The 27,433-nt window shown below is 41.5% G+C and overlaps 1 protein-coding gene across 2 annotated transcripts in view; it reads left to right on the top strand.

The window, feature by feature from the left end:
• Qless (decaprenyl diphosphate synthase subunit 1 qless) overlaps positions 1–27,433 on the top strand; it is a 49,139-nt gene that overhangs the window by 16,019 nt on the left and 5,687 nt on the right. The window contains exons 2-4 of one of the 2 annotated variants that reach the window (XM_076794998.1): positions 14,995–15,138; positions 18,989–19,122; positions 21,776–21,917. In XM_076794998.1, coding sequence (XP_076651113.1) covers positions 14,995–15,138; positions 18,989–19,122; positions 21,776–21,917 — 420 coding nt within the window. The remainder of the gene's footprint in view (positions 1–14,994; positions 15,139–18,988; positions 19,123–21,775; positions 21,918–27,433) is intronic. The other variant, XM_076794999.1, reaches the window with a different exon arrangement.

Raw genomic sequence — 27,433 nt, 5'->3', positions numbered from 1 at the left:
AGGATGTCGGTGGACGGCCCTTTCGGTGAATGGAACACCTGTGACCCCTTTGTCGCTGGTATTTCACTTTCTTCCAGCTTGCCGTGTCGAAACTCGTGCTGAAGTATGATCATCGAATGCCGTCTTCCGCTCGACGAAAGGCACAAACTCGATCGTGAAACCCGCGGATAAGCTTGCGTAAGAATTTTTATTTTTGGTGCATCGGTCGGGAATTATTTTCTTTATTAATCTATAGATTTATCATTTTCATTTCTATCTTCAGGGATTCCTGTTTTCTCGGTTATTCTGACCACGATATAGTTCCATACTGGCGAGGAAGGTTATTTTATTTGAAAACGAGGTTGACTACGAATAATTTTCTCATGATGAATAATGGAAATATCCAGGGCCTTTTAACGAACGATTTCGATTCAAATCTTGACCAAAAAATTTACAAACCTGTAGAGGATACACGCTCAATTGATCGCGTGATTTAAAATTGGTGGATTGACATTTTCAGTTTTTAGCAGAGTTCATTCCCAGTCGAAACGAGTCATGCTTTCGGGCACTGGCACGATAATCGAGCAAGTGTCTGCGTGAAATAAAACAATTCTTTTTTTTTTTAAACCGTCACGAGGTGACAGAAAGTACCATTTACCGGAAAATCTCGTTCGAAGCCGGTCGCGTTACCAGTTCCCGGGAGATCTTCACAGGGAAACCGCGGGATAATTAGCGGAAGCGGCGGGAATTATTTCTATCGTGGTCGCGTGGAATTTTAATAATTTTATTAACTGCATTCCCGGCGTTCTACGGACACGTTCGCCGGCTGGTTCGTAAAACGAGAAAGCTGCCGTCGTTTTTGAATGTGCCGCGGCGGTCGGTCGTGGTAAATAAAAAGAAATTTAATGGCACGATCTAGTAGTATACTCCCCGTCGTTTGCTTTGTTCGCGTCCATTCATCGCCGACGCCGTGCCACTTATTGGTCCGCTTGTTCGGAGAAGGAAAAGTGGACGTCGCGGACGATTGTTGGCCACGATAAAACCGTTCGTGGAAAGTTGTCGAGGAATGCGTGTTGACCTTGATTACTCGGGCAGTTCGCGAATGTTTCCCGGTGCACGGCTGGTCAATGGTCCACCAAATGTCATCGATCGTTTGTCTGCGTGCTGGCGACCACTTGTTTCGCGGCAAACTGGATCCTCGATCTTCTGATCCATCCTGGACTCCGCAAATCCTCTTAAATCCTTTAAAACGACATAGAATTTCGTATTCACCAAAGAATTCATATAAAATTCGCCTAAAATCAAAAGACACTTCGTCGTGAAACAGTGTTAAGGAAAAATCCATATAGTAGCAGCAGCAAAAAAAAAAAGGAAAAATATTGACCAAAAAATTGAATGAAGTTCGAGTAAAATCGGTACTGGGTGCGCTAAGGTTTCTATTAACACTAGGTTTACGGTACCCGTCAAAATGACGGATTCTAACATTTTTAATTCACGAATATTGAGATTGCAAACATGGATCCGTGAGGAATTATTTAGCAAATTGATTTCTCTAGGTATATATTATTTAAAAAGTGGTTACAGATTTTGATAGATATATTCATGTTATTTTTATAAGGAAATGTAAAATAGTAATTTTTAGTGCTCCGTAAACCTAGTGTTAATATGGAGGTGAGAACAGGAAACTTTGGTAAACGTGCAGAAAACAGCCGGGCAGACTCTCGCGAGAGCGACCTTGATTCCCTTGGTCGGATTTATACTTCGCTTAGAGTACGGCTGGAACGTTGGTCTCTCGGCGGTCATCAGCATCCATGAATGTGCCGAGTGATTCCAAAATGTGGGTCGGCCAGAAACCCTCGGAGAAAGTGTATTTTCCCACTCTCCGAGTGTCCTCTCTTGGCATCCGATATCGTTCTTCGTGAACGCGCGCAGCCACGTTGATCGGCGTAATTATACATACCTGTTGATCGCGTGGAAATTCGACTGAAGATCGACGAACCTGGCGTCGTCGTTCAGACCCTTTTTTCCACCGGGCTGTGGCGCAATTTCTTTCGAAACGCACCGCGCAACGTATCAAACGAAAGCATTCGACGCTAAGACAATCGCTTTTTCGACGACTTCGTTCGCGGTTTCTTTTTTCCTTCATGGCCAAAAGAACGGTTTCTTTCGTGCGGGAACACAGTGTCCAGTGTAATTACAGTCTTCCTTTAATAATGAAAACGTTTGCAATAGCGGATTCTTCGTGCAAATCTTCACTTTAACACTTTGTTGAAATTGTCTTCGTTGACCAAAAAATTCGTCATTTCAGAAAAAATTGGAGATACTGTTACTTTTGTTGATGCGTTTGCTTGTATTTTACAATTTCACAACAATGATATAATCGGAATTGTAAGAGTAGAACTCGTAAAAAGGTTTATTTATTTATTTTTTAATATAACATTTGTGTAAGTTTAGCAGAAAATTTCCACACAGATTCAGAGCCGCCGTTAAATGATGAAATAATGAAAATAATATAAAGGTATTGAATAACATTTTAAAATGGTGCAATGGCATAATAAGCGTACATGCGAGAAACGTTTTTGTGAACGGGTCAAAATCACAGTTTTTTTGTTTGGTTGACAAAGGCAGACGATCCAATTAACCAAGAACGAAAGAAACTGGAGTTTTTGCGTTTTCACCAACGGAAAGGATGGTCCCCGCTCCGCGGAGACATTCTTTGGCAAAGGAGTGAAAGTTTTTCTGCTAGGCAAACAGGCGCGACTGCTTGTACACTAAAGATTTGGCAACGACACGGTTCAAGTGTCGGACTCTGCTTGCTCTTCTCGGCTCAGCGTAAAAATGCGTTTCCCTTTGTCGTGCTCCCTGAACCGTTTTACGAGACGGCCACGTCGATGTCTGGCTTCGGAACGCGTAATTAGTTCGGCTAGAGCCGAACTTGTCTAAACAAATCGTAATTGCACGGCCTTTCTCCGGTCTATTAATTATTTAGCAATTACGAAAGTCGTCTAGGGTGAACATTTAGAAAAATCGGGACCCTTATATGCTTTGCACGATGATTAGTCGCCTCCGTTAGGCACGGTGAAATTCTCGAGAAAAAAAGAGAAAGAAATAGAAAATCGAAGAAGAAAAATATTGAAAAATATCGTACGAGAGAAACCGGTTTCATAATCGCACAATTTATCGATCTTTCTTTGCATTTGTGATTCAGATTTGGGATCTTTAGGCAGAATAAAAATGGCTTTTATCAGTCTCGCAAACGGAAGGTTGAATAAATATTTATTGCTTCGTTTAAACATTTTGTAAACGTTTAATACAACGTGACAGAATCCTTCTTATATTTTCAATGTTCGGTGTTTTCATACTGTTCGCTTTTGTCGTGAATAGGTAACATCTGCAGTCTGGTGATGTTCAATATTTTTTAAATGGATACTGTAATATTCTGCATTTTTCCTCTATGAACTAGCTCGCAAAAGACATTTACTATGGACCTTGTCTACAAGGTCGATTATCCGATCCAACAAAATGAGTCTCACAACCGAAGGCCGATAGTATTACGATTTTCGCTAGGCGAAATATTTTTGAACTTTGAAGCATGACGACGCGGAGAGATGATTCATAAAAAGATGTCACTGGTTTCATGGAGTCTTTGCTTAATGGAGTTGGAGTGTTTAATAGCCAGATAGTACTCTTATCGTTATTGCAAAACTCGAAGTCACACTTCAAAGCATTTTTAATCATCTCTGATTCGTAAACGTTTCCCGTGAATTTTTTAGCCACCGACTTTGTCACCGACTCCTTTTATTTCATCTCCACCGCACATAAACGATCAACCATGTCAATTCTCTGTTGTCGCGAAGCTTTCACCAAACAGTGTTCAGCTTCCACTTAAATATTATTCATTCGTCCCGACCGTAAACACAAGAATTATTTCCGTCTAAATAATAATTCCGTGACTCAGCGTCCGATATCGCGTATCGTATCATCAGTTGTCCTAACGAATTCGCAGTACGCACGATGCAACTTCCGTTGGTAGTCCTCGTTGCCCGGCGAAAATTAATCGTGTCACTTTCTCCGAACCGAGGAGTCGGTGTTCCAGTAAACGTCTGGTTCAATTGGACAAAAAGTATGTGTCGCAACACGGATCTTTTTTTTTCACTTGGCTGGAGAAAGATTGTATACGCGCGTATACAACAACACATACGTGACATCCATTCGGAGACAATGTTGCAGCGATTGCAAATGATCTTTCAGCGGCTTGTTTACTTCGCACAGAGACTATCCTTGAAGCATTCTTTCTTTGGTGAATGGATAGATTACAGTAATCTTTCGGCAATGTATCGTGTTTTGTACATTCCAACAGTATCAGTTCATTAAAATAATCCTTGACAAGGAAAATTTGCATAAGTATAACACTCGTTATACAATATTTAAAATATAATAATTTTTGAGTGGAAAAATACGAAAAATGTGCTGACATTTTAAGTCGAAGGCTTTGCTAGCTAAATAAAAACGACTGAACTACTATTCAAGCGCGGAAAAAAATTTCCACCGAACAAACAGCCAAGAAAATTATGTAGAAAATAGAAGGACACGAAAAGTGTGCTAGCATGTTCAATTCAAGGCACCCAGATAAGGATGATTGCAGCTTTTCGAGCCTCCGCTTCCGGCGTGTTCTTCGATTCAACCGGAAGTCGACCTGTTCGTCCGAACTCGCCTTTATCTCGAGAACGAAGCTTCGCTGTGCAAGACGGTAAAGGTCTTTTCGATTTCTTTTCGCGCCAGGGATTTGCATATCTCGGTTAGAAGCCACGGTAAGGGGACACCTACGATAATGTATTCCACGGTTGCGCAATGTCCCCCCCCCCTCTCAAGATGATGTATATCTTATCCACTGCCCGCCGAATAGTTGTGACAACTATTCTTGGCCAAGTTTACGCCGCTGTCGATCAGCGTCGGGTTGCCACAATCCACCTTGCGGCGTCGAACACCATCGTGGTCGTATCGCCATCGTGTAACCTCACTTTCTCCTTTTACAGAAAGGCCGCGCGGCTGGGGATTCGATTTAAGACGAAACCCCGGGCCCGCTCCACCCAGTCTGGTTACACTTTTCTCTTTAATCATACGCGGCGGCTCGTAAACGCACCAGCACAATGATGTAACCGGCGTGCGTCGACACTGTCGCCGAACAAATGATACTCACTGTTAGGATCGCCTCCGTAACGAACCAGTTCTGCGGGAACCGATCCCGCGAGTGATCAACAATCACACGCAATCCGCTGATAAATCGAATCTGTTTCGCGTGTGTCGTTGATAGTCGAGACCGGCGGCTCATCTTCTTAAGACGATGACAATTCATTGACTCAATCGGTATTCATAATAGACACGATTGTCCGAAATCGGAACGATCAGTTGTTCGTTAACGTTTTATCAGCTTTTTTCTGGTAAAACTAGTGCGAGTGCGGTTCATCTTCTTTTTGGAAAAAGTAGATTATTGCGGATTTTGATGAAAAATAAGAATCGTCCGAATAGAACGCACGTTTAACGTTACTCCATTCCAATTCCCCTTTCCCGTGTAAATCGCCTAACACGAAAGGCGCACACGTGTTTTTCCAGCATTAATAAAACGTCTACCTACGCCAGTAGCAAAGGTTTTTACTTAAACTTTGATACCCGACGCATGTGAGCCATGTGTGTGTTTCTTAATCGATGTGGGCGTAGAAAAGTCTGAAGAGTGTCGATCGGTATCTTTTCCCGGCACGGCTGACTGCGTTTTAGCTGAAATGTATCTCGTTATCATGTTCAACGTATTACTTTATTAGATCCATTTTCCGTGCAAAATTCCAGCAACAAATCTGTGTTTATTAGCACCCGTTCGTGATAGTTAATCCCGCGAAATATCTATGCCTAACGAAATCGGAAGAGAATTCGCGAGAAATGTTAACGAAGACTCGGTAACACTACAATGTATTGTTTAACTACTTAGCAGCACCGAATAATCACGCCTTTCGTTATTATGTTCAGAAATTATCAGTGAAACGACTAGATCACTTGATTCGACGACTAGCGTCATTTGTAAAACAATCTTCTTGTACGTTTAGAAGTATTCGTGTCGCAGCCAAGAAGCGTGAAATTTCAATTAATAAGATTGAAATTGAAAGTGGTAATATATTTGTCTGTGTATTTCTTCATCCAGATAAGACTGGTTAAACATGCACGTCGATGAAAATGTTCGCAAAATATCTAGAACAGTTTTTGATTGGACAGAACGATGATGAATTGCTTCCGGCGCGTCTGTTTTCACATCAATTGAATACCTTTCTAATGCAATACAAATTTCTCTTCTTTTTTTTCCCCTGCTAACGAGGAATACTATTATTCTGTTCGTATAGAAAAATTGTAGGCTCATTCGACAATGATCTACCGTCTTTTGCATTGTCCTGGACATTATCAGGCGTACAAATTAATTGGCGATTCTCGCAGTTAATTGCAATCTTATTTCGAAGACTAACGATTCATTAATCACCCGCAAAATTGAGCAGATTCGTGGAGAATGATTCAGATTTTTTTGGAGAGTAAACGTACTTCACTTTGCAAGTAATTAGTAAATTCGCGAAGAAGGGCTACGGATGAATTTGTACGCGTAACAAACGACAATTGGACTCGGAAAACAGGATGTGTTCGGGGATCATTGAAAATCGTCAAGATCGCGGGGGTGTTGAATCGGTCGGCGTTTTTTCGTGTTTCCCATAGTACCTTTCGAATAGCAATCGCAGGTGCGAGCTGAGGAGGTTCTTGCGACAGAAGCACTTCCATGAGACATGCGATCTTACGCCACACTTTGTACCCATTTCTTTAGATCATCGCTGCAAGAACTTCTTGCCCGTTAAAAAAAGAGAGAGAAAAAAAAAGAAATCGTTAAAAAATATCGTCCTATGTTTCACAATCGGTTTGCATACGTCGATGACTGAAACGAGTTTACAATGTATTATTTACGAGCTTCTCGCAAAAACCGGCTAGCACTGACTGCTCTCTCTCTCTCTTATAATTGTACTTAGCATAACGAGCGCCATAATCAAGGTTCGTTGCCACTTTGTGCGTGAACGAATGTGAACACTGGTTTCTTTGCACTCGACAAACTGATTCCACTGTAACAATAGCTTCGACCAGCAGCTTCAATCAATTTGTAGACTACGAGGATTTTTTTATATAAATTACTTTATGAATGAGAATAATTCATAATGATACCAAGACTGAATTCATTCGGTTTCTCGCGTTTACAATTTTTATTATAATATATGCTCGAATAGGAAGTTTACTAAAAAATTGCGCATGACAACATTTTTATAATTTCAATCATTAGAAAATCAAAAAAGGAGTCCCAGTAGTTCCAGCGTTAACAAATGTTTTATACAGAAGTGAACATTTATGAAAGCGGAACGGAAGATACCAATGCTTCAAGCACGTTATAAAAATTCAGAACGAAGTGTATAAACATACTTCATTAGTCATTATCTAATATATCAGTAGGTTCTGAGGTTTTGATAGTGGATCGGAGCTTCGTAACAACATTTTATATTTTTCCCTCGATTTTCACGTTCCCTCCGACGCGTTCCGTTCACGAAGCAACTAATTGTAATTAGTGTCTCGTCCCTTCGCCGAATCAACAATGAATATTGACGAATGTTAATCGTGTCCGTCCGGTATAAAATTAACACCGTCAAGGCTCGATATTATTCTTAAATTGCAACAACGACACACCGCCACTGCGTCGTATTCGCGTTGGAATCTAGGAATGCAATAGGAAGAAACGAATAGGGAAGCTGGTTCGCCACATAGAGTACTTCCGAATTATATAACCATTGTGCGCACGCACGAGTGGTTCTCTATTTACTCAGATCATTCCCAGTTTGATTCACTATTTCTCTAATTTATTTTGTTTGCTAGAAATTGCAGAAAATACTCCGAAATAGACATTTTTCCTTGCGAATGAAATTTAGCTTATCATAGTATTATTGAGCTACAAACACGTCAAGACATAGAACAAATTATTTCATATATAAATTATATTCTCCTCATTTTTGAAATTATACGCGCACACCTCTTACACTTGTGTACTCTGTGCGTGAAGGAAGAAAACCTATAAATCGGTTTCGAACCGGATGAAACGAAGATCCGTATTGCATGGATCACCAAAGTGCGACGATAAGGAATAAAAAATGATCCAAGCATGTTTCGCAGGGTGAAAGCGGTGGCAAAATTCGCGATGAATCGCAAGTGGAACCGCAGAGCATCGGCGATCCGGGGGAGCCATCGGTGGGCGTAGTTTAAAATTAGCATGGCTGTAAATTAAGAAAATCTACACAGGTCATTAGCCGTCGGCAATCGCGGTGGACACCGCGAAATTCTATTCGGACCACGTGCGTTTCCCAAGGTGTGTTTCTCTATTCTTATACACGAAATCCACACGTGGCCGATCCCCGACTTTTACGCGGAATAAATTATCGATAGTAGTCATGGCCAGTCACACGGGTGGAATCCGACGGCTCGTTTCTTGCCTCGTTAAAACCTCTCCTAGGTATATTAATTCTTGGCCAACAGGTCTAATTACGCGGCCATACGCAGGCGGTTTTTGTAGGGCAAGGAAAAGGGTAAAGTGAACGCGCGACGAAAAAAACAAAAGAAACAAGATAAAAGAAAATTAGAGCCAGTGACTGTATGCAAAACGCGCGCGCGCCGTTCACGAGGCAACAAGGATTTTCTGTGCCGTAAAAAATTCTCAAGCAATTAAGGGAAACGTACTTTGGACGCTAATAAGTTTTTAAACTCGATAGTGATCGCGTATGTGATCCTTGCGTATCCTTGCGTCGAGATAAGAAACAGGCTTTGCGGAGATGACGCAAAGTGGAAACGACGTTCAATTCCGACATTGAGCGTTCATTGTCCTTTTTCCTGGTCTATTCCGCTTTTCTTTTTGGTTTAACCGAGGCCATTCTGCGAAGAGACTGGATCAGATCAGTGAAAATAAAAGTTGGAAAACGTGTTTTATAGAAAAGTTTACCCGTTTCAGAGGTCGGTGAGAGATAATCGAGTACTTGGAAGAACCTGCGCGAACTCTGCAGGTTGTTTTACTCTTTGAAAAACTCTGAACATTTATTGCATTTTCAAGCACGTCTAATTGGACACATAATATAAATTAATGTGGTTTTTACGCGGTCCTGTCAATCTGATGCTGCGTAAAAATCGAGCCTCGCTCGTTATACGTCCTCGGTACAAGCTTCTTTGCTTATCAAAGAAAAGTAATTTTAATTCAATTTTATCTTATCTCGTTCTTTTATTTTCAACGAGGCAGTTCAAAAATCCAACTATCCCTGTGTTTGTCATATTGTTTGGTTGTCGTTCCATGAATTTGACATTAGGTAACAAATTAGATTCAGAGACAACCAGTGTAGTGATTTTTCTAAAATTAACCATTAAAATTATAGACAAAACATCTGAAGAAAAATAATTCTCTTTGAACATGGTTTTAAAAATCATTTCACCTACAAAATGAATAAATCTTGCGTTTAGCACGGTCCAAAAAGTGTAATTAGCCACCCTGACTCAGTCGTTATTCCACGTAACCAAAAAGCCTGAAAGGACCACAAATCATGATCGAAGAATCACGTGGATCAAGAGCTCCCCGGTGCACGGACACGGGCTATTAAGCTAAAATTCTGGAATCCTAATCGATTCCCAGATTCTTGGAATCATACGTAACTTAGCTGAAATTCCTATGTGTTGCCACAGCTAGACGACTACGCCTAGAATAGGTTTACTTTGCATAAAAGTTCGCCATCGAGGAATGACAAGAATTCGGCGAAAAGAATTTAAGAAAGTCTCGTTGTCGAAGAGAGAAAGAGACAGAGAGAGACAGAGAGAGAGAGGGAGAGAGAGAGAGAGAGAGAGAGAGAGAGAGAGAGAGAGAGAGAGGAGGGCGGAGGAGAGGGAGAGGGAGAGGGAGTTCATTACCACCGGATCGAGACTTGTGTGAGTGAACCGTTACGCACGTGACATCTTGCCCGACGAGAATTTCGTAATCATGTCACCACCCTTGATCAACTTTTACCCTGAACGTGCCAACACTTTCCGAAAAATAAAAATCGTCGGGTACAGTCACGATCAAAGCGTTTCCTCGTGCGGGAAATGATCGTTCGAGGTAAAGATCGTCTAGCAAGATACACCGATGTTTAGTATTATATTATGCACGGAGGTCATCCTACATCGCCAGACGGTGTTATCGAATCATCTGGGACAGAGAACTCCCGTTCTGGGTGTCATTTGGTTAACGACACTCCGCTCGAGTCGGTTGCCCGTCATAGAAATGAGCTCCGGGCGACTCGAGAAACTTAATTCGACGGAATAGTTCGTTTCTCGGTGAAAGCATGACTCTAAGGTGGGGGTGGCGGGGACTCTGTGATTGTGAATTTCGATGGTAATGTCTCATTTCAAAACGGTATGCATGTCAAATTCAAAATTTGACACACATTCCTCGAACTTCCACGGTGATAAACCCCTCTCGACTGGGACGATTTTTCCCAAAGAAATATTTTTGTGAACATATTTCTATTCGTAGAGCTCTCATGTAACGCCAACCAAAAAATTATTTAAAAAATGTACAAAGAATCATTTGAAAAGGACCGGTACACTCGCTACCACAAAAGCAACATAAAAACGTGCGACTTGGAAACTGACGATTCTGGTGATTACGCGAAAACGATTTTTCTGGCGAAGTGTGAGCGTGCATGCGAACGACCTTCGAATGACGGTGGAAGAACTTGCGAGCCAGGTTTCGTGTCCGTGAGACGGAAAACGGGATTTGCGACCGATGCGTTTTCCGGTTGGCGGGTATATCGTGCTCGGCGTGAGGTCAACCTAAAATTGAAACCGTTAGCATGTTTATAGGAGGACATGCAACATTGAGCAATGACCGTGTTCGATGTGTGTCGATGCGTGTCATGTGATTTCCACGGCGAGGTGGCCGGTTATTACATTCTTGGACAACTAGTTTAGTGGCAACTGGCAAGTTCACTACCCCACTTTTACCTCTCCCATATCGTTCCGTTACTCAAGGCCAGCGTTCAAGAAACCGGCGTGCTAACGAAACGATCGGCAAAGCAAACACGATCGCCCTACACCTGTCCCTTCTATGTGCAAACCAAAACGAACTTTAGCATGCTTATTCTACAAAAAAAAAAAAGAAAAAATTCTGTAATTAGATGTCCGCGCGAGGTTAACGGTTAAAATAGAGCGCGAGGATCAAATATGAGTCGATAGAAGTATGATAAGTAGATCGCGGAGTTTATCATATCTTTTATTTTATTCTGATCGTTCACACGAGACTGGGAAGTTGGAACGAAGCTACGAAGCTAACTGGGACTAATAGTTTTTAGTCCCGAGTATTTTTATCGAGCAAGTTTATTTATAAGTTATAAATACGCCATTTGTGCAAATGCGTACAGGGTTTGAATATGTTTGAGGAAATCAAGAACATTCTAAATCTAATAGAAATGATGTTACGTACTAATAGACGGTAGCTGTTCCAGTTTATACGGTTATGTTACTATTAGACTCTATGTTAGCTCGTGAGAAATATTCATTGGACGAATTAAACTTGAACGGAATCTGTAACGTTTCATTTAATTGGGCTATTAGTAAAGCAATTTATGAAACCGTAAAAAGATAGCGTAAAAAATTATACCAGCGTACGAGTGAACTATTAAACTCGTACCATTAATTGAACTAGAATACATGAACGCTTAGGTTGAAGACATATAAAATGAATGATCTTGAAGATTCCAATAAAAATTTAATGAAATGTGAAATCAAACTTTTAGTTTTAACGTGGTTGTTAGCAATTTTCTTGTAGCTGAAATTATAGAAAAATAATAGGCACTGATACGCATTCATTCCACTACAAATAATAAATACAAGTGAGCAAAATAAAAACCCTTTAACCGAGTTGTCGATTATTTCCTTGCTGTCGAAAAAACTATTAAAAAATTGTACCATTAGAAAAAAATTGCGGGGGCCAAATTTTCAATCATCAATCGTTCCCTGGAGCTCGAAACTATAAGAAAATAATAGGGAAGAACAAATGGCCGCTATTAATTCAACTGGAAAAAAAGACTACCGAAGTCAGGCAAATTGAGCGTAGACAAAGATTCTGAGGATTAAACTAAAAATGACAAATAAAGAATTGCGAGTCGAAATATTTGGGTCGTCAATCACTGTTTTATGCTCGAAGCTAGGAGGAAATAGCATAGTGTCAAAGATGGCCCCTGTCTAGCAGAGATCTATCATTATTTCATGCTAGAGCTCGTGAAAAGGACTGTGGCCATCAAAGTCTTGCAGTCTTGAGGATTTAGAAGATGATCACGACACGCGGCGGCGGGTAGCTACTTATCCCCGTAAATATTTATTTTCGTATTAAGTTGTCAATCGTGGTCGACCGATGCGCAGTTACCGATGTGTCGATCCAGCGTCTAGGCTGTTGCCGGCTCGACACAGAGTATTATTTGCCTGCCGTGACCTCAATTAAACCGCCGGCAAAGAGGCGAGCGAACTTGTGAAACGTTGCCTGTTGGGTGCCATTTACTGCATCCTGACATGCCCAATCCGCCGGCTGATCTCACACACTCGATGGACAACCGGCGAGTACACCGCGAGTGAGCGTCGTCTCGCGTCCGCGGTGAATGCTAAGAAATCGCTGGGAATCAGAATCAAGTTTCGATGACGAAAGTAGACATCGATGCACTACCAGGGAAAGAATGCCGTCTTGGCACTGTCGTAGTCTTGCCGACAACTCGGGGAAAAAGAAAAAAAGAAAAGAGACGCGCTCGTACCGTCCGCGGCGAGAGCCATTACGTGCCCACCAAACGTAAACAGTCCCGAGAATGATTGATTTTGCAAAAGAACTGTCGGCCGCTTGCCGAACCGATCAGCTATTCCGGTCGAACTGCACGCTTATCCGAAAGAAATCGCATGGCGATGCCATCGCACACTGTTCTGAAAGATAAGAACCAGCTGAAACTATATTATTCTTATGTTTTTCGAACGCACGCTCAGAGAATTTGATCCAACTCTCAATATAGTCAATATAGAAATAAAAGTTTTCTACCTGAATAGCAACAAACTGAATTTTCTTTCTGAATATTAAATACTTTTTACTGTTTTATATTACACCTATTCGTTTTTGTCATAACAAACCGATTTCTGATTAATCACGAGAAGGAGCTGATTCTACAGGAAACCCGAATGAAAACCAAAGTATAACATTTTTTCATAAAAGTCACCTGTTTTGGAATAATCGTCTCCGAAAGTTGGTTTGACACGGCTGCCGTGTCTGAGCATGGCGCACCGTTTCTACTGCTCTCAAAGAGTAAATCAATCATGCGAAACAAATATTTGCACGATGCTTCGAACAACAAAATTTTACTGTGTGATACTGACTTACTTTTTCATGCAAACTTAATAAATTTCCGTTTGTAGCGTTGATTGTATAGATTACGAACGTCTGCATAAAGTTTTATCTTTGCAGCCATTTCATGATAAGGAAGATACGCGTTATCAATTAAGAGATTCATTAACCCGTTCAGAACGATAGAAGAGACAGTTTGTCATCAAGTCAATTACTAGTGTTCGATTGATACCAATTAATAATGGTCAACTAATAAACGGTAAAGTCGAAGGTAGTGTAACAGTATACTTAAATTCTTCCAATATATTTTTTAAGCTCTAACGGATTTAAAAAAAAAAGTGTAAAAGTGTAGCTATAGTAGTTTTGAATCTTAAAAGCAAAAACTCGATGTTTAAGATTACAGGTCGAATTGCTCTAGTCGAGCAATTTCCAGCAAGTGGTAAACTCAACGGCAAATCAGACGCGCCGCGAAGTGCGAAGTAGTAGAGGCGCGTGTGTGATCAGACTGGGCTAGTAGCGGCGACGCGTGATCGCGCAGACGAGATGCTTGTTGGACATACGCAACGCATTCGTGAAATTAATATTCCGCTGGCTGTCTCGCTCGAGGCACTTCATTTCCCGCATGACTCTGAACCATGCAATCGTTTCATATTTACAAGTACGTGTAAATAACAGATCCTACGGATCAGTACGATATCGTTTCGCGGTGCGCGACATCCTCTCTCCGTTATTGACGAGCGAAGCTAGAAAAGTATTTCAGTTATGCGCGAATGTTTGTCCAGATTGTAACAAGCGTGGTTAAACATCTGGACGTTAAAAAAAAATAAACAAAACTGTTTAATGTCGTAACGCGCGATTCTGCAATCGTTGCGAAAGAATATTAATGTAAGCGAACGTAACGAACCACGTGGAACCGAAAAATCGATTCTCTGAATAAAAATCCAGCACTTGACTTATGTTTACGATCAACACGGATCGAGCATTCCATTAAATTTCATTTCTATTTCTAGAAACAGAATATTTGGCTTGTTTTAATTAGCGTTCTGCTGATTATTGACATTTCCTAGCGTTCTAATGACGAAATATTCTGTGTAATGACTTATCTTGGGATTCATTTGTTAAGCCTGCTTTATATTCTGTTTTTTAATCGTTTAATATTGTTGGAGAAGCTGACAATCTGCGAGAAATTGAGCGCAGGAAAATGCATAGATTCGTCTAATGTATTTAATACAACTGTACGTTTCTTGGGCATGAATATTGCAAGTGCGTTTCGTGCAACTGTTACACATAGCGTTTCCAATGCACGCCTGGATATTGGCTAATCGTCGCAATCATAAACAGCTTAGCCGTGATTCGCGTTTCGCTATAAAGACAGTGTACAGTTCGAGTCATCTTATCGCAGAAAATTACATATTCGAATAAATTGTATCGCGCTAACCATTGATTCAACAAAAAATGTATTTATACGATAGAATTAGTGTTAAAATGACTATTATGCAAATAGAACCCGAAGATTGTTCCTGCTGCCATTAATAATGAATCCGTGTTGTTTCTTGCAGAGTAGAACGAGCACACGAGACTACAGGACAAGGATGATGAGTTCCATGCAAACACAGCTACCCGGATCCATGCACGATTACCAAGTCGATCCTTACCGGCTTCTGGAGGACGACCTTAAAGATGTCTACGACAATATACGAGAGGTCAGTAGAACCCGGAGCATCCTCGCGATGAAGTAATCGCGTCGGAGATCCCGCGACAACACGATCCTAACGCAGAAACGTTCATCAAATTAACGCGACACGTTCTGCCCGTGCGTTCACTTTCTACAATGCAATGTGTATCTTTCCGCGTAAGGACACCTGTTCAGTCGCGGGGAAAAAAAACGAGGAAGCTTGAACCCCCCCGTAAATAGTAGCGTTACGTGCCTTTTATCTGCACGTACCTACTAGGAACTGTTGGGAAACTTATTTCACGAAAAAGTTCACGGTGAAAGATATCGGAAAGCAGACCAGATCGTTGATTCAAGCAGTCATTGTTATTACTGTATAAAGTGCACAATCATTTGTGCACTTAAGAAAGAAGCACAAGAAGAAATCTTAATGGAAATGGGGCCTTGAGGTACCATCAGGACACAATTTAGTCCGAACATGTCTGCCATAATCTTCAATACAGCGGAGGTACTCTCCTTATAGAGGACTTTTCAATAATATCAACGATAATGTTATAGATTAACTCTGTCAAGAACAATTACACGATAAATCATAGAGCAACAGTCGAAGAAGTAAATTATGCTCAACAACGATTGCTATCGACAGCGGTCGTTGATTAAGATGTTGATAGTTGTAATTGCAAGGATCCTCGAAACCTGTCTATGATTTATTAGAAATTGCAAATCCGAGTCATACTGCTACCTTGAGCAACAATTTTCCTTGGCATTATACACTGCACCTTTGAAGAAAACGATTGAAGTATGTTGCCCATTAACGGGGTGCTATCTCTCAATGACAGAAAAAGCGGTTCTTCAGCAAAGTTGAACAATGAGGAAGATTCGATTCCGCACGGTTACTAGCAGGAAATAATCATTTCTAACGGAGACTGTCAATGTATTGTTGAAAAATGACTGCGGGCAGGTGCATACCTATTCGCACGAAGGACTGCGATCGCACTCTGAGAACGTTAAATGTAGTCGGATTATAGCAAAGTTGAGAAATGGTAATGGCTAAAGAACCACGCAGCATCCAGTCCGGTGTTCTCGGAGGAGTGTCCAAGGTCCGAGAAATTTGACTCATCGGCTAAAAAAAGCAATCGGCGATTAGTCAAATTCGCAAGTCACCGAATCGATTTCCTGCCGCCATTTTCGGTGGAAACCTTCCGGATACGCGGCGAATCGGCAAGCACTTCCGGCCAGGGGGTTTTCAACAGGAAGAGGTGGACCAGATCCGGAAGGGAAAGACTGTCCTCGGATGGCCAGTGTGTCAGGAACGGGCTCATCGATTTGCATCATCGCCGGTTGGTTTCGTCATTGCTCGCGACAACGACCACGACGACGACGACGACGACGACGACGACGACGCGAGACTCTCGGTCGCCTGAATTCTCTCTTTTTTCTCTCTCTCTCTCTGTCTCTCTCTTTCTGGCTAGTTTCTAGGCGACGCGATAGCAAGACGATCAGGCTCGCGACGCGTAATTATAAATATTTATAGTGAGGAATGCCGTTTTCACGACAGGGCGCCTGTGCTCGAGGCGCTTCGCGCTCGGCTAGCGAAAGCAGCCGCTGGCTGGCTTCACGGTCTGCATATATGGCCGAGAGTATCTGGAACTTTTACTCGCGTCCGAGCCCACCAGCTGCTGCCATTGTATTTGCGTATGCGCGTCCGAGCGCGTTTAGAAAGCACTTTTTCTCGTTGCACCATGGAACGCGATATCATGGGCGAGCCGTCACGCAATTACGTGGCGGGGATGCGCGACAGATCGTCGGCCTTGCGTGCGCCCCTGCTCGACCACAGTGATGACGGACCATGTTCGCGAACTGTTGGACCATTCACGAAAATTTCCAGGCTTCTAAGACTATCGTGATTATTGGTTCTTTCAACGGAGGCGAGAATGCATCCAGTCAGACTTTATACAATTATTCATTCGAACGTTTCTGTAGAAAACAGTTTTCTAATGTCAGTAGACTGGTTCAGTAGAGCTTAAGGGGTGAAACCACCCTTGACGCTTTGGGCATCGAATAGCCTATTAGTGGGTTTTCTAATTGCTACGGGTAAAGGAAGCTTAACCCTTCGATACACGAATTAAATGAAATTCAATGTGACCAAAGGTACCATTTGTTGCTCAACTAATTTTCGTATTAATTCGAAACAGATATGTCTCCCGACGACAATTGCACAACTCGATTGAAACGGGAATTGAACGTTTATTTTTTCGTACAGGCATATCGATGCGTGCAAATTTCCGCGGTACCGTACGAAGCACCAATAAATTGATGAACAAGGATTGTAAAGATTGATATTGTTCTTGTCGCTGTCTGCCTCCGGCACTCTTCTTCGGAGTCAATTCATTACACCAGACCTGCACAACTTAACTTTCTTTCGCTGGAGACATTCGTCGTCCACTTTTCAGTTTTTATCTCTGCGTATTAGCCGGTGGAAAGTAGAGCGAATCGAAAAGTCGCATTCTTTCGGCGCGTTCGAACCGGAGAATCGATATTTCATTCTTAAAAACGAGAAGTCCGATGGACTTTGTCCTGCGCATGGTTTTCGTGTTCTTTTTCGGCGGGATTACGTCATGGTTAGACGCCTGTCTTTATAATACATTGAGATCTTTGGACACTTGCCAAATATGAAATTCGATAAAATGGAATATCATTCAATTGGAAGTTTGATTAATTCAAGTCGATATGAATATTAAAATCAAGTGAAATGAGTACACCGCGTCCCTGTCGTTTTGTAGACAGTGTCATTATTCATAATAGAATTTTCGACAGGAGAGAAGAAATATTTAAACATAATTTTGTAATTTAGAGGTCTCCGACGATAGGAGTAGAAATATTGATCTAAGGATTTTCCAAAAAGGAGTAAAAAAGTGAACTAAGGATTTTTCAAAAGGAATACAAATATTAAACTAAGGATTGCTCCAAATGGAGAACAATATTGAACTAAGATTTTTCCAAAAGGAGTTAAAAAAATGAACTGAGGATTTTTTAATGGGAGTAGAAATATTAAGACAAGGATTCCCCCAAAAGGAGTAAAAAACAGTGAAAATATCGAACAAAATCGCTCGATCCTAACGAGTGCCAGAAATGTCTCTATGGCACAATTTTGAGACAATGAAAGTCCTGAAGGAAATCTCCGAAAAGTTGAATAATTCAATTCCCAATTACCTCGGATGAAGCAGCGTTTTACAATTAGAAGAAAGTGCGCTCAAGTCGAGTGGAGTGCATCGGCAACTTCCGATCAGGTGGCCGGAGACAATACGGAAAGCCTCAGTGACGTAAGCTCGCCTCGCGAGCTGCTAACGAGCGTTCCTTTCGACTTTGGCCAAATTCCAGGACGGACTTTCAGCTTGTGTCATGTCTGGAATTCAAAGCGATCCTTCTGCTCTTTTTCTACCGTGCTTGCAATCCGGCGACCGTTCGTTCGTCACGTATGCGAATCATCATCATCGTAATATGGCTAGCCGTTGCCTATGCACGCGCCAGTAATAAATTGGTTTAGAATAATATATGTAACGCCTGCATTGAATTGAAATACTATCGTGCCGGTTTGCTTGAACGGTACTTTTCCAACCGCGAAAACCATTCGCAGAATATTCATGTTACCTCTTATAAAGTGTCCATTGTGTTCACGATGGGCAAAGAAATCTGGAAAAATCGTTTCCCAAGGGAGTCCTTCATCGCGTAACATTTCGATTCGTGGGGCACACCATAACAATTCTAACGCAAGCGTGTTCAGTTTTGTGGATGGAAGACACCGAGTCGCGGTTTTCCTAGTAACAATCAGAGTTCCGTTTCACCGTTCGAAGTCAAGGTTACGTTTGCCATTGTTTCAGGTACTCATCAGGAACACAACGCAGAAGGAGCTGCAAACTATAGCGACATACTACTTCGACGGTAAGGGAAAGGCGTTGCGGCCGATGGTGGCAACTCTCATGGCACGGGCTATCAATTACCACAAGGAAAGAAAGTGAGTTGTGCGAGGCAGCGCATTTTCAAGTTCGCCTCAGATAAACTTCTTTTGCTTTTCGATGGATTTTCGGGGTTACCGAAGCCGTCCTGCAAAATGCTAGGGCCGTGACCATTTTTTTCATTTGTAAAATTAGATTTACATGTAAAGATTAGATTAGTCAATTTCGGTAATTTTTTAAAACAACATTTGCTTTACCGTAAAGATCTATATTAATTTTTATTTGTAGAAAACCAAGACAAAATATTACCTCCGTGTGTTTTAATGTATTTTTAAAATTCCATTTTTTTTTTCTAGTAAATAATTTTCTTTTTAGTGACAAATTTAACCATTCTTTTTTTTATCCGCGAAAGCTTCTTCCGGTGTCGATTGTTTTTATAGAGAGATCGAGTTACTGAACATGAACGCGCGTTTCACTTTACGGTTGTTCTAAACAGCCATAAATTTCCTCGGAAGGTTTGAAGGACGAGCCGGGATATAGCCGATCGCGTGAAGTAACATAAATATCTTTCGTAACATGCTCCACGCCACGTGGGTCACCGGTGACCCACGAAGAAGCGTTTTCTCTAGACTCGTACTTTCACTGGGATGAATTACAGTATCGCAAAACGTTTAGGTATTCTCTGCGGACGCGCAGCTGTGACCTAGTGGGTCATCAATGACCCACGAAACATTATTCTTTTGGATTTCTATTTTCGTCGTAATCGGAGCCGGTGCAGTTATCAATGCCTCGTGGAATGGGTCAACGATGATCTTATCTACACCATTGCATGAACGTTTAATCCCTTTTTATCGTTCTAGAACAAATATCTTTTATAAACATGCAGCTTAGCAATACGAATTTTGAAAGCTTTTTGGCTGCAGATCTATAAATTGGTGCAGGATGTCCTTTTGATTTAAAGAAGAAGAAATATTGATAAACATTCGGTTAAATTTTTAGAATTTATATGTAAATGAAAATAAATGCATATAATTTAATAAACGTTTTGTATACAGCCTTGTAAACTGAAATACGTGTATAGATAACACTGTAATGCAAACGTTGATACATACTCGTTCCGTGGTTAAGCAATGCATTCGTTAAAATTCATGTTTCTTCGAACAGAGTCTTCAAACATTAACGAGCACACATGTTCTCAAGAAATTCCATTTTTCTGCAGTGGGAATCTTCAAAAACCACTGCGTACATATTTGTTCTAAAAAAAAAAAACATTGAATTTCTCTGCAGACGGAATCTTGAAATATCAAAGAGCACGTGTATGTTCTTAAAAAATTAGATTTCAGATTTTATGGATTTATGACAAACACGAGTAGATCAAATGGAAAACAGTAGAAGCATTAAGAGAATGTTCTAAATACTGTTTTATTGTGCTCGACTCAATGAAATTGTTAAGAAAAGAAATGAATGTCTATGTAACTCCTTGGTATTTGTATCGTGCAAAAAAAAAGAAAAAGAAAAAGAGAAATGCAATGGCAATTTTAAGGATACGAAAAGAGTCGAGCGAGACTCGAATAAAGTAACAATGTTTCGAAAGCACCGAAAGAATGCGAGTAGCCTAACGCCGCGGTCTGTTTCAAATTCATAAATCGCATTGAAAGCAATTACCTGTCGGTCGTAGGCGAATCGAAGGCCGATGAATATGAATGAGATGTCCAGCGAATGAGAACTAGTGTAGAGTACGTTATCGCATATGCTTGACGAATTGTAAATAGTAGTAACTATGACACGTGTTACCAGGTCCGCCGTGGATCGTCCGGCGTCGATTTTTCTGTCGACGATTATGCGAAGGTGCCAAATTCCTCGATCAACCTCTCGGTCCTGGTCGCACGTCGTAGTGCCGCGAAGAACAAACACTCGAACCAGAAACTCGGCGTAACTCATTCAATCTCTTCGGCAATCTTTTTGTGCTGGCTGCCCATAAAAAGTATAGCGTGGAGTTTCTCTAATTAACAAGGGAACATGGCCGCGCAAACGTTCAATTACAACGTCCGTCGACTCTCAAATATTTGTGGGCAAGCACACCACGGTTTTTCTTCAGACCGTTTCTACTGTTGTGGATATTTTTTGGGCCTGTGTAAGATAATTTCACAATAAAATATCGAGCCTAAAATTACGTTCTAATTTGTACAAAACGTTGAAATACCACGGAATAAAATATCGTCAACCTTGGCACAATAATTGCCTGGATTAAACCTAGCGGAGGGACTGAAAATTCTCGAATGATTATGGGGTTAGCATGTTTTTGCTAGTCCCTGCGGCCGGCCTTGCTCGTTGTTCAAATGATCTGTGGCGGGCAATTAAGCTGCAATTTACCGAAGCCCGAGATCTCAATCAAAGTGGTTGAATTCTCTCGGAACATTATGCGTCGTTTATGTGCGTCATCGACTGGTCGAGGGGCGTATCGTAGATACAACTTTTTGCTGGTCGTATTAATTGAGAACGCGAGAGCAACGGACGCGGTTCAACCACTAAATGCAAGTCGTCGAAGGCATATTGCGGCACGAGATCACGCGTTGGCTTTTATTTACTGCCATTCCTTTCTCTTCTCGCTGAGAATCGACGTCCACGCCTTGCGCTAGCCCGGGGGGGGGGGGGATCCTTACACGGATGAAACGATGATCTTTTCACGAGAGAAATATTCTTCTGTTCCAGTGATCTCTTGGAATCGCAACGACAGGTGGCGATGATCTCCGAGATGATCCACAACGCCTCGTTAATACACGACGACGTAATCGACCAGCCAGACTTCCGCCGTGGCAAGCCTTCGGTGAATGTTGTCTGGAGCCAAAAAAAGGTAAGGAAAAAAGACGCACACGTGTCCGAATCAATGCTTGAACGGATTATGCTATTTTCTAAAAGGTTCCGTTCGAGATTTGCATAGTGGAACTTTATCAGAGAGTTCTATTTGAAACGCGCACGGTGAAATTTCTTAAAAAGTTCTCTTTGAACAATGCACAGCGGAATTTCTTTAAAATGTTCCACTTGAAACATGCGTAGTGGAACTTTTTGAAAAATTCACTCTAAAATGTGCAGAGTCATAAACTTCATGTTCTGGATCGTTGTTAGAACACATTGCTACACTGTAAATAACAACCAGACGAGATAGAGGAAATATAAAAATAAAGCGAACGTGTACAACATGTACAGAACAGATACGAAAAGGTTTCAGATTGAACAGAATTTATAAGATATAACAATGCAGTGGAGAACCCCCGTGCAACGCGATTAAAAAATTGTTTGGAAAGATGCACAGGTGTGAGTTTTATTAATTGTGGAGTGTACACAAGTTGGATAGCTGTGGTATAACCGAACAGAGATCCGAGCGGAATTTTTTTAAACAGGAAACATAGCCGTTCCTTTCGGTCCGAAAGAAATTAGCAACTTCGATGCCCCGGGCGATCCTTCGAACGGAAATGTCTTTGATCATCGAGAAAAAAATTCTTTAGAATTCCGTTGCGAGTTTAATGTCTGATGAAGAGACAAGTCATAGGGTGTTGAACTGCTCCTCCTTTTTGCTTTTGGTGTGCTCGGAAGACCCATGGTTTTGTACTGGGAATGATTTCTGCGTGCGGCGCCATTCTTCTCTCTAAATGCAAGATATCGATACTTCAATTTGTCTCCCGTTCGAATACTTCCGTTAATGCATCGGGCATTTGTTAGCGATCGAACGATCGCAGGTTTCGTCTGTATGCCGAAAACTGAAGGTCAGAGTGTGCAACTTCCGTGAATATTTTTGGGTGGGCCCAGCGCCAAAGAGACGAACGAAAAGTTTCCGCTGACCGAAAAGGATCGAATTAAAAATTCCTCCGAGTCATCAGCAGTGAATGATCCGACGCGGATGGAGCTCGGAAGCGAACACGTTTCACCGACCTTGCGTCACGTTTCTTTTTGCTCGAAGTCGACGATTCCCGTTCGATTTGTCGGGCATCATCCGCGTCTGGTATTTCGCGGGATGCATCGTGAATTTCGATAGATCGATCGACACGGTGCGGGGAGGAGGAGGAGGAGGAGGAGGTTGCGATCGACACGGAGGCTCTGGTAACTCTCTCTCTCTGAAATGCCGGAGGAGGAAGGAGGCTAATGCGATTCACGTTTGCGCTCTGCGCACGCTTTCTTGGAGTGGAACCGGAAACGGGTCGGCCAACGGTTTGGCCGGCGAGATTTCGAAAAGGAGAATCATCGGATCGCCCGGATGCCCGCGAGAGAAAATCGATCGCGCACGATCAAGCGACACGTTAGAACGGGCCCGGCGTCGAGTCGACGCGAAAGTCGAGGATGTTGCCAATTAGAGTCGTCCGATGCGTTATTCGGCGCCGGAGCCACGGATCGGAGCACATAACGATCCGTTTTGAAACCCCGGTTGCCATGGTTCTTGCGTCCCCTAATCATATTTCAACGCTGACTCACGAAATTAGCCAATTTTTGGTTTACCCGAAAGCTAGCTTCACCTCCAAATTGCAAAACACACGGAAAATTACAGCGCGAGGAGCAAAACCGAATCAGCGAAACCATTCCTGTAAAAAATCATTATATCTGTGTATTTGTCGGACAGTTCGATAATGCTGTTCTTTAGTTCAGGGGAAAAGTGTACGGCTGATTTTTTGTTACATAAGGCTTGTTCTATAATGTATGAATAAAAATATTTCTTTACGAGGAAGACGAAGGATCGGCGAAAGTTCAAGTTAAACACATTTTCGAAAAATCCACAGTCGATGGCGGTCCGCTTGGAATTAATCACTTGCTATCGGACGAGCTGTCGGTGTAAATATGTTTTCGGGGGAGAACACGTGATCCGCAGCCAACTCTGAAAAGTGTGACGGCCTTGAGAAACAAATTAGCGATTTCCAAAGAAATGGAAAGCCGTCAACCAGCCACGAAAGTCTCGCGCCGGAGATTCGAAGCATCACCGGGACTAACCAATTGTGTAACGCGGTCGTATTAACGGGGCACTAATTGGACGAACTTTTGCTTGTGTATATATAATAGTTATCGCCCAGTTACATGCCAATAACGAGGCCGTGAACGAGGCGGGATACATACAGGGTGTCTTAAAAATGTTGTGCTTCCTTGAAAGGTTCTTGGTCAAGATTGGTCCGTTTTTTTCTTTAATAATTCCCCGAAAACAAAATCGCGGAGAATATTGCCGCAAAGGAAAATGTTATTTCGAATGACCTCAAGAATCACACCATTCAAGGAAGTACAACATTTTTTGGGACACCCTGTACAACTCGGAATACCTCTGGACAATCAACTAATCGGGTTACTCGTAATGCAAACTGCGTTCGGAAGCTGTTAATTGCAATTCACTTAACCGGAATTCTTTATCGTTTAAACAGCATTGCATAATTACGGAAATTATTGTGAAACCAGAGGAACGGCAATTGGAGAGCAGCGGGAAATCTGTGCTGGTGCAATTATGCGTGGTTCATTGGACACGAATTTTCTGTGTATTTTCTAACTGGAAAATTGCTTATGGCGGATATTTATAGAACGATGGAAAATTTATTTTTCCGCTTTTAAAAGTTTGCCACAGATAGTTTTCTATTAATATTGACCATTTAAGTTGAATAATAAACGATGCAATTTTAAAATGTTGTAAATTGTATTTATAGAGATTATTGCCGTTAAACTTAATTTTATGAAAATAGAAGAATCGAGAAGGGCTGAATTGAGTACTCAGTTTGGTTACGTACGTTCACTTGGCGTGTCTCAATAAATAATTGGGCAAATGTATGTTGTTTTTTTTTTCTTGCCTCGGTGGTATACGTTCTAACGTGTGTTATAATGAGAGTCTAATAAGAATGTGTTTCACGATCGCTGAACCGCTATTCATCACATCGCTCGATATGTAGTCTCTTACCAAGCATTGAAATCACCGGGACTGATTTCGATTGAGTTGCGTGCGCGGCTCTCAGATACAAAAACGGAGCTATTAAATACACATATCAACAGTATCAACATTTTGCGCTAAAAATTAGTTAAAATATATCTGATTTCCGTCAGCATTTATGCTAATAATAACATTATCGAGTAACATCAACGTCTCTCGAAATAATCTTCGGTACAACCGTGTTCCCAACCGATTCGTCTCGCATAATCGCTCAACACATTACATCTCCCGCACTCTGTCACAATCGTCGAGAAAAAAGCATCAATCAAATTCGCATTATCCGATCTTGTGCAAATCGTTTTTATTACAAGATATACCATAGACACTTTTCAATCGCTACGCGCTATTGTATAATGGATTTTCCGGAGGTAATGGCCAGTTCTAATCAACTATGTTCATTTTTTCCGCATATCGAGGCTGCACTTTGCGAAACTTCATAGCAATTCTTTCGCAACGCGGCCAACAGTTTCAGCAAAGCGTTTCGGCCACGATAACGAAATTTATTTGTAAGGAAATCTGACGTAAACTGGAAAATTTAAAAAGATAATTAGTCGATACGTCAAGAACGACTCGAGCAAAATACGTGTTTAGGTTTTCGAAACGTATCATTACTGGCAATAAGCACGTGAGGTTAGAGTATGTTCCTTTAAAAATTAAAATGTTACCTTCACAAGACGGTACCGATGCTATCTCAAGGTCAAACAATTGTCAGCGTGATATGTCGCCCACGGTACCGTACAAGTTTCATCGGAAATATTTTTTTATATTTCTGATACTTATAACTATCATGTGCAGACACTCGAAACGGACATGTTGCACGTCGCGATTTTAACAGGCGTCGCGCCGGATGTGAAACTCGAAATTACGAGGCAGTCTAATCTCTTCGAACCATTGTCCTACGAGACAAATGGCACAGCGCGCCACACGGCCCCTTCGGACGTCCACCTGTTTGTCCAAGTTATTAATAAAGCTGATCTTTTGGGTAGACAACTGAGAAAACTTGTTGAATTTCGTCACCTTCTCCCAGACGGGAAACACCGCGAGTATGGTTCCGCTTCGCGAGTAGGTTACGGCGAGGACGATTTCGAGTGATACGAGACACTTCGGGATACTATTTCGGAGAATTACTGGAATGTTTGTAAACGTATTCGCACATCGAGGTAAACGCATTTGGGGTAATTAACGCTTGAGAATGTGATTTCAATTCGACGGAAGATCCAGGTGACTCGGTGGAAACTTTGGGATCGGTTGCAAATAAGTACAAGTATTACATAATGTTACTATTTGTAGTAACGAATGTGATGAAATCGTGTTACTCTATTAGGTATAAAAACAAATTGATGGAACTGATACAGTGCTGCTTGTAGAGTGGAAAGTGATTTAAAATCATTTCATAAAACTAGATTATAACAAGCAGATAACGATTCTAATAATTAACTCCAATATCGTGATCTTCTATTTTGTCCTAATCCATTGTACACGCGAAATTTTATCCCAAAGAAGTTTACATAATGATGAATTGCAAGAAACATTTTCATTTTTAGTCCGACAAGTCCTACATTGTTCCGTGCATCGTATTTAGAAAGTTACTAATCACGATTAAGTAATAACGAATTGACTTTCTACAGTCAGAAACAAACAAGTCAACAAACGTGCGGCATTGTGGAAAAAGCGTTGCGCAAACTGTCAAACAAGAAGCGTTTTTAATCTAGATGGGCATTAATCGATACACTCTTATTCGGCCCCTTATATAGTCAGACTAGTGATAAACAATTCTTATTAAAATTCTTATTCGGTTACCGTGTCTTGCAGTTGATACAATTTTTACTTTGCATGAAAATCTGCAGTTATTATTCAAACTGGGATGAAACTCTGTTTCATCGGTTTAATTTATTTAGCCATTTAGAGCAAATAAAGTATGTCGAATACATCAATGTAGATTTTTATGGAAAATGTCAAAGTGGGTCACGAGATTTGAATCCAGGTCTCCGGGATTTGTAGTGCTGCGCATAACGACCACCCATCGCGGAGAACATCAGGCACACAATAGATATCAATTTTCTCGTTCTTCTAGAAGCTTACGCACGGCAAACGAAGTTGTGATCCCCGTGACCGTAAAATAAATCATATCGCAAGGGGTTAATCTAGGAAAAAATAATTACAATTTGAATCAATCTTTTCAGACATAATTCAGCGAAACAAAGTGGCATCCTGCGAGTAAATTTGTACAACGGGATTGCTTGAATGGACAGTGTTGTCCGGTTCGAACCATAGGCGGTAGAAAATCGCAAGTGGAACGCGCACCGATGAGGTGGAAAACGAATTGCTCATTACGCATGGAAGAAAAAGCGGTGACTTTGTAGTCCCAGGCGGCTGCCGCGCTGATTAGGTATTAGAGGAATGGTTCACACAAAGAGGCG

Source organism: Halictus rubicundus, chromosome 10, assembly GCF_050948215.1.
Source record: "Halictus rubicundus isolate RS-2024b chromosome 10, iyHalRubi1_principal, whole genome shotgun sequence".
In the NCBI taxonomy this organism is placed as follows: domain Eukaryota; kingdom Metazoa; phylum Arthropoda; class Insecta; order Hymenoptera; family Halictidae; genus Halictus; species Halictus rubicundus.
Note: the sequence above shows the minus strand (reverse complement) of the source record. Positions and strands in the feature narration are given on the sequence as shown.